At 37.8% G+C, this 12,050-nt stretch overlaps 1 protein-coding gene across 6 annotated transcripts in view; it reads right to left on the bottom strand.

Moving 5' to 3' along the window:
• The window catches only part of LYST (lysosomal trafficking regulator), a 213,960-nt gene that overhangs the window by 34,507 nt on the left and 167,403 nt on the right, over positions 1 to 12,050 (bottom strand). For all 6 annotated transcript variants that reach the window (XR_002823473.1, XM_023727995.1, XM_004372798.2 and 3 more), the window contains 4 exons: positions 9,935 to 10,179; positions 6,548 to 6,614; positions 5,081 to 5,237; positions 1,821 to 1,961 (listed from right to left, as the gene is read on the bottom strand). Coding sequence is in view for 5 of the 6 variants with exons in the window: in XM_023727995.1 (XP_023583763.1) it covers positions 1,821 to 1,961; positions 5,081 to 5,237; positions 6,548 to 6,614; positions 9,935 to 10,179 (610 nt within the window). In the remaining variant the exon portion in view is untranslated. The remainder of the gene's footprint in view (positions 1 to 1,820; positions 1,962 to 5,080; positions 5,238 to 6,547; positions 6,615 to 9,934; positions 10,180 to 12,050) is intronic.

Genomic DNA, 12,050 nt, shown 5'->3' with positions numbered 1-12,050 from the left:
AAGACCACAGCCTTCAGTATGGATTACAGCTCAACATAAAGAAAACAAAAATCCTCACAACTGGACCAATAAGCAACATCATGATAAACGGAGAAGAGACTGAAGCTGTCAAGGATTTCATTTTACTTGGATCCACAATCAACATCCATGGAAGCAGCAGTCAAGAAATCAAAAGCACATTGCATTGGGCAAATCTGCTGCGTAAGACCTCTTTAAAGTGTTGAAGGGCAGAGACATCACGTTGAAGACTAAGGTGCACCTGACCCAAGCCATGGTATTTTCAATCGCATTATATGCATGTGAAAGCTGGACAATGAATAGGGAAGATCGAAGAAAAATTGATGCTTTTGAATTGTAGTGTTTGCGAAGAATATTGAATATATCATGGACTGCCCAAAGAATGAACAAATTTGTCTTGGAAGAAGTGCAGCCAGAATGCTCTTTAGAAGCAAGGATGGTGAGACTATGTCTTACATACTTTGGACATGTTATCGGGAGGGATCAGTCCCTGGAGAAAGACATCATGCTTGGTAAAGCAGAGGTCAGTGAAAAAGAGGAAGACCCTCAATGAGATGGATGGACACAGTGGTTGCAAAAGTGGGCTCAAGCATAACAACGATTATGAGCACAGCGCAGGACTGGGCAGTGTTTCGTTCTGTAGTACACGGGGTCACTATGAGTCAGAACCAACTCCATGGCACCTAACAACAACAACAACAACACAGGGTTTCCAAGGCTGTAATCTTTACAGAAGCAGACTGCATCATCCTTCTCCTGTGGTGGGTCTGAACCACTGACCTTTGGCTAGCAGTTGAGTGCTTATCCACTGCACTATCAGGGCTCCTCATTCCAAATTATAGGTGCTGATATTAGGCTGAGACATTTCTCACTTGGGCAACTATGCAACATACTCCAGGGTAACAGCAGCCTGGATTTATTAATGATTCTCCAAACAACTCCAGAGACGTTAGTACAGACTAAAATGCTAATTTACTCAACACTAAGTTCCCTAAAGATATAATTCTCAATTTCATATATTCCTAAACGTCATATAAAATATGAAATTAAATAATGTAGGAAAACCACCAAGAGGTTTAAATGATCTTCTAGTAAAGAACAGGTAAGGTTGGCCAAGATTGTTGGTCATTGGCACCACAGAACGTTTGACTTTATCCTTCTGGTGGAGTCCCTGGTTGGGGCAAATGGTTAATGTGCTCAGCTGCTATCCGAAAGTCTAGAGGTTCAGGTTTACCCACAGGTGCCTCAGAAGAAAGGCCTGGTAATCTATTTCTGAAAAATCAGCCATTGAAAACCGTACGGAGAACAGTTCTACTCTGACATACACGGGGTTGCCATGAGTCAGAATTGACCTAAAGGCAACTAGTTTTTTTATCTTTTCTGGTTATCAGATAAATTCTGGTTAGAGTGTTTTATTTGTTTGTCATGCCTCAGAAAATCATTGTTGAGATTTTGGTTAATTTACATTTTGCTTTCAATAAATTCATGCCTTCTTTTTTTAATAATCAGCATACTATAAGTTTGTAATCAGAAAAAATAATAAAGCAATATCTGTTATAAAATTAAAATACATGCTTATGAATAATTTTAATAATTAAAAGTTATAATGGGGATATACTTAGTTTCATAAAATATTTAAATTCTTTAAGCTCACTTGGAAATAAAATTATATAGTTAATAAATAAAGGTATTTCTCTTATTTGGGGACTCAAACTTTAGGACTTACAAAAGCTATTTTTGGAAAACTACAAAATAACCACAAACCCTCAGAAGTACAAATTTGAAATAATTTATGGTTATACCTTCACGGTTAACTAAGAACTCTGGCAGATAGAAAAACTCTGGTATAAGTTCTTTTACATCAGTCATGGATTCAAAAGATGAGAGGCGCCAAGTCGTATTTGTAGAATGAAAAGTTCTGTCTGGAATGTCAAAACTTTGATCTATAAAGAAATAAAAATAATACAATTCAAACACAAACACCTGATTCCATCTGAAGCCTATCATAATTAATTTGCATTTACTACTTCAAAAGGATTAAAATAATGTTCATTTTGTTTGTTCATAGTTTAAAAGAGGTTACTCATGTCCTTGAAATGAACTATAAATAATTTGAGATCTTACTAACATGATTTTTAATCTGTATCATGCTTTCATAATACACATAACTACATGAATTTATATCATTTATCTGTTTAATTGATTACCATCTGTCTCCCCAAGTAGAATGAAACCTCCACAGGAGCAGGGACTTGGCGTATCACCACCTAGCACATAATAGGCACTCAATAATGACGTGTTTATTGAATGAATGAATAATGAAGAAGGAAAATTAAAGGTCAAGTAGGTATTATCATTTTTCCCATCAGGAGGCAAAATTATTTCTTCACTTCTAATTGTTAAGACTACTTTTTTTCCTTTCTTTTCAATTCTTTTTTTTTGGTGGTGGAGGGCATTGTTATTTAGATGTTCTAACTCTAAGGCTAAAGAATTGAGTGAAATTTCCTATGAATGAAGGTAAAACTAAGCATAGTTGCTGTTTTATTAAGTTTATCTGGTGTAGATTATTAATAATCAAGAATTGAGTTTTGACTCTGTCTCTTTTCTTTCAACAGTGATCAGAATTTCTAGCCATAAGCCAGGCCTGGAATATTCAAATATATCCAAAGGCCGCCCTTGAAAACATCAGCAATGTTTCATTGTCTAAAACCCATAAAAACCCACTGCCATCAAGTCAATTCCGACTCACAGTGACCCTATAGGACAGAGCAGAACTACCCCACAGGGTTTCCAAGGAGTGGCTGGCAGATTTGAATTGCTGACTTTTTGGTTAGCAGCCATAGCTCTTAACCACTCTGCCACCAGGGCTCCTCATTGTCTAAAGCTTCTCTGAACTTGCTGACATGTGAACACATGTTTTCATCTGGAGACTGTAACAAAACTAATCTCAGTATCAAGCAAGGGACAATTTTAAGAGGATATGCTAATTTTTCCCCCAAGCCTTAGTTGCTCTGCCAAGAAACATTTCCCATTACGTTTATTACTTTTTCATCACTTCTGGTGAGTCAGTTAGCACTGGCTGGCCACTAAATAAAATCTGGTAGGAAATGAGGTTCATAGTTATTTCCTCAGCCAGGAGGGAGTGCCATTGAAAGAAATACCTACAAACTCAATCAGGAGAAATAGTTATCAATATAAATGGAATTCAGCAAAATTAAAGGAATTCTGTAAGCATACAGTGGGGTCACAGTTTTGTTATCTAGAGTTGAGATTAATTAAGGAATGGTAGAACAAGAGAAGCACACAAGAGGTGCTGTTCAGATTATAAGATTCCCTGTAGTTTCCTAATTTTTTTTCTAAAGTACTACTACAAATTTCTATAATCTAAAACATGTGTATACTAAACCAGTGGTTCTTAACCAGTAGCACTTTTGGCCCCCAGGGGACATGTGGCAGTGCCTGGAGACGTTTTTGGTTGTCATAACTAGGAGGGTAAGGGGGAGTGTTACTGGGATCTAGTGGGTAGAGGCCAGGGAAGCTGCTAAAACTCCCTACAATGCACAGGACATCCCCCACAACAAAGAATAATCCAGCCCAAAATGTCAGTAGTGCTAAGGCTGAGAAATCTTGTACTTTGTACTACACCACAGTGCAGAAATAAATTCAAAAGTCAGTATGAATGATTTTAAACTAATCAGATAAAACAGGGGACTGAGGAAGTCCCAGGCTTGTATTTTTTAAATCTATTCATAGATACACAATGAAGAACACCTAGAATAGCAATATGTATAAAAACAGATGGAGAAATTTTTATTGACTGGGAGTTTTATATTAATGGATTCTTGGGCTACATTAAGAGAAATGTAGAGCTTAGATGGAGCGAGGAGACAGTTCTGTTATAGACTGCAATGGCACCAAAAGGCGTCTGTAGTCTTTTTTTATTTTGAATGCCATATTATAATAAGGGCATTCACAAATCAGAACATGTCTAGAAAGATGATCAGAATAGTGATAGGTTTGGAAACTACAGCAAACAAAGATGGCTTAAACACTATTTTTAAAAACTATTAAGTGCAGAACTGCCTTACGTACTTTTTTATATTCCTTGCAGCAGCTGGGATAGGGCTTTGCATATAGGAGGCTCTCAGCTTGATGCCAAATTAACTAAGGGCAATTAGCCTGGGGAAAAACAAGACTGAGGGGGAGAAAGGGGACAGGACAACCATCTCCAAATATTTGAACAGCTGTCATGTGGAAAATTTGTTCTGTGTACTTACAGAGGGACAAATATAAGAAAGTTCTTTTTATAAACCAAGTAGAGAGAACACAAAATCCATTTCTCTAAGAGGCTGTAAATGAGTTTTTATATGAAGTTCAAAAAGGGTTGAATAAATGAATAGATAATGATTCCACAAAGGCTTCTGGATGTCAAGAGGAGCAACTACAGAGCTAATATCCTAGTTCTCATTAGAAATGATAGGTAACAATGTCCCTATTTTGCACACGAATCAGTAAAGTCACCTCTATCCAAGTCATCTTCAGGCCTGCCAGCTGGCACTTAAAATGCTGAGATAGAAGATCATTAACTAGAAAGTTACTAGAGGAAAGGTGCCAGTGTGGTTCTCAGACTAACGAGTTATTCAGAATAAATTAAAATACCATACTGTCTTCTTTTAGGCACCAAAGCTAACTTACATGATTTGAAATAATTATTAATATAAAGTTGACTTTAAAAAAATGAATGGCATACACTTTAAAAGGGTAAAATTTTATGGTATGTGAATTATATCTCAATTTTTAAAAAATAAGCTGCATTTTTATAAACTTAGACATGTTTAATTTGAAGCTGAAATTTGAGAGATACTAGCAAGATAATATGGCTTACTGCAGTTTGTTGGGGAGAATTTTGGTGAAGGAACAAGCAAACTTTACAGGGAAGGAAGAAATAGTTCTCCTGTGGTCTAACTGGTCTCAATGAGTTCTCAGGATGTCAAGTCAACTTTTTTTTTCCCCCAAATGATCCAATATGACTGTTTTAGGAAGTTAAAAAAAAAATCATTACCTTGATAGGCTAAAAACATCTTAGTGAAAGGGGGCATCCTGACCAGGAAATGGAGCACAGTCCCGCTGTTTGAGTAGTGGGAGCCGTAGTGATAGGGCTGCACTGGAGGCATGGGGTCGTCTTCTCTGGCTCCTTTGCGGTACTCTTCTTCCAAATACTGATAGGACAGAGGATCAGAGCATAGTCCATGAGAGAGTGCCCTGGGCCAAACTGGAACCGCGTCAACAGTTCCTTCTCCACTACTCTCTCCAGTGCCATACTCCATAGCTTGCCGTCCGCTCTGCCCAAGACTGCGGCCACCCTGAGTGTCTGGGAGTCTCCCCTTCGGTGCCCTGCTAAGGCCTGGCCCCTTGAGAAGCATCTCACGTCCTGGGCCTTTAGTCCTTCATTCCCTCATACAAACCCACCTGTGTCTAAGTGGACCAAGCACTCAACTAATGAGAGCTGCTACTATCACTAGGGATGTTTGCATTTTAAGAGAGAGTTTCAAGATGTAATGCTAGGTAATTAAGAAAATGCTTCTCTAGAAGTAGAAACAACAGAAATGTGAAAACAGTGTCACATTATGGAATTGTGAGGTATTAATGTAACAAGGCTGTTTTACAGTGTAGTTATAAAGAGATAAAAAAGGATACAGTTATTTTTTTCATTACTCCTATCTTCCTATGATAGAGCAGGAAGCTCCACCAAACATTTAATATCTGTCACTATTCTCATCTTCCACAGCTTCTGTTTGGCTCTGATAATGAAGTCAGGTGGTAATGAATGTTTGTCACTTCTCTTTGACTCCTACAGCAATACCCCATTGTCAACAAAAGAAGAATCAAGTAGTAACAGTTATAAGATGCTTGGAAGGATCCTTCTGGCACTGTGATACAAAATAATGTGGTGAATATGAGAAAACTGCTTCAACCCCTCTGGACACTGTTATGAAGAGAAGTGCAACACGTGGCTAATGAGTTTTCTTGAATTTCCAACAGAGTTCCATTAATACTAGTTTCTCAGAAACAGGTAATTAATTTCTATACTTCAAAATCTGGCAACTTTCTGTTTAAAAAAACCAATGCAAAACTCCCTGAATATGAAATAAAAGGTTATGGTACATTATAAATATACTGATATTGTTCTGCATATAACACTAGGGGATATAAATAGCAAGCCCCTGGAATTCTTTGTGATTTTTATAAGGAATGATTTATATATTTGAATACAATAATGGGTTAACAGTTTTCACTTTATGCCACAATAAGTGCTTTTCTTTTTCTGGGCAAAGTGTTTCCAGAAAATTGACACAGAGCAATAGAATGATACTTAAAAATCACGTAGTAATTTCTAGTTGTCTCTCAAAGCACAAGGAAGTGAAAAACAGAAAAATTAATACTGTAACTTAAAATTAGGCAAAACATAAGCCTATACAAAAAAAACTGCACTTTTCATTTAGCAAATACGAGGAAAAACTAAAGCTACCTTATATGTGTCCACGTAACGATCTTCCTTCTCTTTATACTGCACGGCTATAGGCTTAGAAAGATTTCTACAAAGGAAGAGATGATGGAGAGCATTAAACATTTTGACACCATCAGAGGAAAGCTGCCTAGCCGTCTGCATCCTGTAAGTCAACAACTGATCAACAAAATGATCAGCCCTTAGTTTACCGCTTATGCATGTTGCTTCTCAACTAATGATCACCATGCAAAATGAGGATTTCACAAACCGTGAATATAGAATTTTCCCAGCAGATGCACAGACGTATTAGAAATTTCTGACTTATGAGCAACCTGCATAAGAAGAGCCGCTGCTCTCCCTCCTCTCTCTACATTGCTGCTTCCTCCATGCTCTGGAAGTCCATGCCCCCCATCTACCACACTCTACACCCAGTGAGGCAGTAAGGAGTGAAGGACAGTTTGGATAGAAATTACGATCATGAGGAGACACTATGTGATTAGTAGGTTATTGAGTAAAAATGAAAAAAATTACACGCACTTAAAATGACAACGTTGCGATTTGGAGTGTGAGTACTGAAATCAATATTTTGTTCTCTAATTAGCAGATGTTCAGTGACACCAATGTGAGAGTTGTAGAGTCAGTGTGCACACACACACGGTGTGTCTGTGGTGGTGTTCACATGGTATTAGGGAAGCAAGAGAACTCAAGAAGTGAAGCCTCACTTTTACAAGCTATAGAATCAAGTGGTGTCCCTGTGCAGTGCTTCAAAGAGCAAGAGGAAAAGAGCTGATGAGGAAGGGCAAGCTTCCCTTGGTTGAATGAGACTACATCGAGTTTCAGCATCTGGCTCTATAACAAGACCAACATCAAGATTTGCCCAAATTTCAGTAAGTCAAACCAGGTCTGCTTAGCCAGATGTTGATACACCTTTTTTTAAAATACATATTATTTTCCTGCAAAACCAGTTGCCATCAAGTCAATTTTGGCTACTGGTGACCCCATGTATGTAGAGTAGAATTGTGCTCCATAGTGTTTTCAAGGCGGTGCCCTTTTGGAAGCAGATTGCCAGGCCTTTCTTCCAAGGCGCCTCTGGGTGGGTGTGAACCACCAACCTTTCGGTCAGTAGTTGAATCCTTAACTATTTGCACCACTCAGGGACTCATTATTTTCCCAGGGATACTGAAATTAGCAATATTAAACACACTAATTTTGTTTTTGAGACTTTTCTAATCCTAAAAACTTCGTTAAAAAGTAAAAACAGTTTTATAGAATAGGCACAAATTTACATCTCTAAACAGGAAGAATCATGTTTGAGATCCTGGCATACAATTTTTTATAAATAGCACAAATAGCTTCCTTTGGATAGAAGTAGTATTTTTTGTTGTTGAAAAATCAGAAATTACACATGAGCAAAGAGAATTAAAAAAATCATCCTCAATACTATCATCTAGAGGTAAAATATTCTGGAATACAGCATCCCAGATGTTTCTCTGCTTATCTGTGCCTGCATATTTACTTTTCTAATGAAAAGGATTTTTCAATGCCTATAACATATACTTCTATAACAGAATTTTTAATGGCTACAACATAATACAAGATACTCAATTTACTGTTGTACATTTAGGCTGTTTCTAAATTTTAGCTACTTTGAGGATGATCCTTGTGGATAAATGTTTGCATGTGGCCTAGGCACTATTCCAGGAAATAAACCACACAGATTCAGTGCCTGCCCTCATGAAACTTACTTCTAGTGGGAACACATACTTCTGGAAAGGCACACATCCTTAAGTATCTCCTAAGAAAAAATTTCTGGAAGTTAAATTGCTAAGAAACAGTATGCACATTTTACAAGTTCTTTGGATATTTATTGTCAAATAGCCTTCCAGAAAGATTGTATCTATCTATACCAGCAGTGTATAAAATGTTTAAATGTCAATCAGCAGTGTATAAACAAGTCTAAAAGAGAAATAACATGCCATTTGCTTTTTCAAACTGACAAATGCATTAAACTAAATCTGATTTCTTGAGATCTACCTGAACTAGGCCTACTTTTTGGCAGTTATAACCAAATACTCTAATGTAACAAGTGGAATACTGGAGTCAATTCTTCTTTAAACTAAACAAGGAAGTCTTAAAAAAAAACTAAATAAACGGAATATTCCCCCATCAATTAGGGCTATTTGGTTACTCTAAAACAGTTCGTTCAGGACAGGCAGGATAAATGCTTCATTCTTTTCTGTTAATTGCCAAATTTCAAAGCAGGGAATTGGTGCCCTACTAACCTCCAATGGTGATCAATAAGTTTTGTTTTACTTTTGCCCTTTTAAAAAGTATTATTATGAATTTATGTATTTTTTTATCTTAATGTTTTCAGTTATAGTCATTGTTCTATTTGATGCTCAGAATGTTCTATCTTTGGCCAGTGAGAGCCACTTAAAGTTGGCTCCTGACTCCTTCTGATCGCTTCCTTGCTCCCCTGATGCAACAAAATATCCCAGGCTCACCCTGTATGTTTTCTTCTAATAAAGGCAGAACAAATGCGAGAATCAGAAATTACCATTTTGCAACCCCTAGTGAAATAACTGATTCAAGCAATAATCACCAATGGATAAAACCATTACGTGAAAGGTCAACGGACACCTGAACCCACAAATCAATCTTAACATTCTTTAGAATAGGGTATTATATGCCTCCTGATATGATGTAATATGAAGTCTACCCCGTCACTGGAATCTAATTAAGCCTTTGAAACTAATTTCCAGTTTTCAGGAAATAAACAGGCTAGAGGAACAAGTTAACTACTACTATTGGAAACAATCAGAAAAACACAGCCTGTGGGACATCCTATAGGATAAATGACGGAGTCTTTTCAGTAAGTCAGTGTTAGGAGGAAAGAAAAAAACACACACAAATGAAGGCTGTTCTAGCTGCGTGTCTTTAGAGACACAACAACTAAAGGCCACACTGGATCTAATTCAAGCAAACCAGCTATAAAAAGGCATCTTTGAGATAATCAGGGGACATCTGAAAACACACTGGGTATTAGATGATACCATGGAATTACTGTTAATTTTCTTAGATGGCATTACGGTTATATAACAAAATGTCCTCTTTTTTTTTTTTTTTCCCCAATTCAACTTTTTACAGGTTAGAAAATATCCTATTATTTTTAAGAGAGGGATGACATAACAAGATGTCTATAATTTGCCTTAAGTAAAAAGAAAAAAAAAAAGAGATGATGTAAGTTTGGCAAATATCTTCATAATTGTTGAACTGGGGTGATTGGTATATTTGTTTCATTATATATATTCATTCTTTTTTGTGCATGTTTGAAAATTTTCATAATAAAAACTTTAATAAAATCAATACAACAAATGGATGAAACCAAAAGGTGATGTTTTTACTTACCTGTAGATGGATGGATCGTTGAGGTCCAGTGTTTCGCTAATATAGTCAGCAAGTATAAACGGGAACACTGGGTACTGCATGAGGTCGTTGAAAGAGCGGCCTGCATGCTTGTTTAAGTGAGTCAAATATTCAAAGTTAGTAATCTGTCCAGTGTACCATAAGTTTGTCAGAGCGGTGATATTTCCATATTCCAGAAGATTAGGGAGGTTATTTGTTAGTATACTGTGGTAGACATCATCACGAACCTAAAAGGAAAGGACAAGAAAAAAAAAAAACCTATATTTTACATTTAGGCTCACTGACATTTTTCTCCAAAGAACCTATGATATTATGGACACGTTACTAATTTCGAGTTCTCCAAGGAAATACTTTTTGCCCAATAAAATTAAATGGTGGAGAATTGAGATTCAAATCCAGCTCTTTCTCCACCTACTTATTACTTACAGTATAAGGACATCATGTTTGGTAGAGTAGATGGTCAGTGAAGAAGAGGAAGACCCTCAATGAGATGGACTGACACCGTGGTTGCAACAATGGCTCAAGCATAACAATGACTGTGAGGATCGCCCAGGACAGGGCAGTATTTCGTTCTGTTGTACATAAGGTCACTATGAGTCAGAACCAACTCAGAGGCACCTAACAACAACAACAAGTGTTCAAGGTGCTGGAGATACAGCACTTAACAAAGTCCTTACATTCTGTTGGGGAAAGGCAGACAATGGGGGTGCTAATAAGTCCTATGGAGAAGAATAGAGCAAAGTAAAGGAGTTAAGAAATGCCTAGGGTAGGATGGAGAGATGGGTTGCTATTTTATATAGAGCAGTCAGGGAAGGTCTTTCTGATAAGGAGACGTTTGATCTGAGAACATGAGGAAAATGAGGGAATGAGTCACATGAATATTCAACAGAAGGAGCATTCCAGGCAGAGGGAACAGTAAGTGCATAAGGCCTTGGGCATCAGTGTGCCTAACAGTCAAAGAAAAGAAAGTCACTGTGGATGAGTGAAGAGAGATAGGGAGAGAATGGTAGAGTGGAAGAAGATGAAGTCAGAGAGATAACAGCTGCAAGACTATTCAGGGCCTTATTAAGCTATTATAGGGGACTTTTGCTTTAACTGGGTGACAAATGAAGTGACTGGAGGTTTTGGGCAGAGGAATGGCATGATCTGATACACTTCAGCTGCTGTGCTAAGAACAGGCTGAAGATGGGGGAGGATGAAAGCAGAAAGAGCAATTAGCAGGCTATTGTAACAGCTTAGGCAAGAGATGATGGCTGCTTAGACCAGGATGGTAGCAGTGGAAGTGGTCACGTTCTGGACATATTTTGAGGGGAGAACCAACAGGAGATACTGACAGAGTAGATGTGGGAGATGAGAGAAAGAGAAGAGTCAGGATAGTTCCCAGGGTTTTGGTCTTGCATTCGGAAAGAGGGAGTTGTCATTTACTGAGATGTGGAAAACTGGAAAGAGATTTTGGGGGGAAGATTAGAAGTTCAGTTTTGCACTTAAGTTTGAGATGCCAACTAGATTTCCAAGTGGAGGTGCCAAGTTGAGAGCTAAATATTTGAATATGGCATTTAGGGGAGAGGTTTTGGGGGTGAGGTTATAAACTGTTAGAATATAGATGGTATTTAAAGCCATGGGACTGGGTGAGAAGAGAAAGGTTTGAGGAATGAGCCCTGAGACACTCCACGGAAGAATCTGCAAAAAGATTGGGAAGGAACGGCTGCGGAGGCAAAAGGAGAACCAAGAGAAAGCGGTAACCCAGAAGCCAAGTGAGGGAGATTTTTTAAGGAGTAAGTAATCAGCTGTGCCAAATGCTTCTGACAGGTAAAGTAAGATGAGGACTAAGAAATCTCACCATGAGGTTTAGCAACCTGGAGGTCACCGGTGACCCGGACAAGAGAAGTTATAGGTAGAGCGGTAAGAAGAAAGTCTGACTGGTGTATTTCAAAGGAGAATTGGAGGGGAGGAATTAGAGGCAGCAAGTGATCCAATTTTTTCTGCCTCTAAGAGTTTTTCTATATAAGGGAACAGAGAAATGGTAGGTAGAGCAGTTGTAGGGGTCAAGAGAGGTTTTGTCTAAGATGGAATCTTCTATAGCACTAAGTTAAAACTG

Source organism: Trichechus manatus, unplaced genomic scaffold (genome assembly GCF_000243295.1).
Source record: "Trichechus manatus latirostris isolate Lorelei unplaced genomic scaffold, TriManLat1.0 scaffold00021, whole genome shotgun sequence".
Classification (NCBI taxonomy): domain Eukaryota; kingdom Metazoa; phylum Chordata; class Mammalia; order Sirenia; family Trichechidae; genus Trichechus; species Trichechus manatus.
This window is presented reverse-complemented; position numbering and strand designations above follow the sequence as displayed.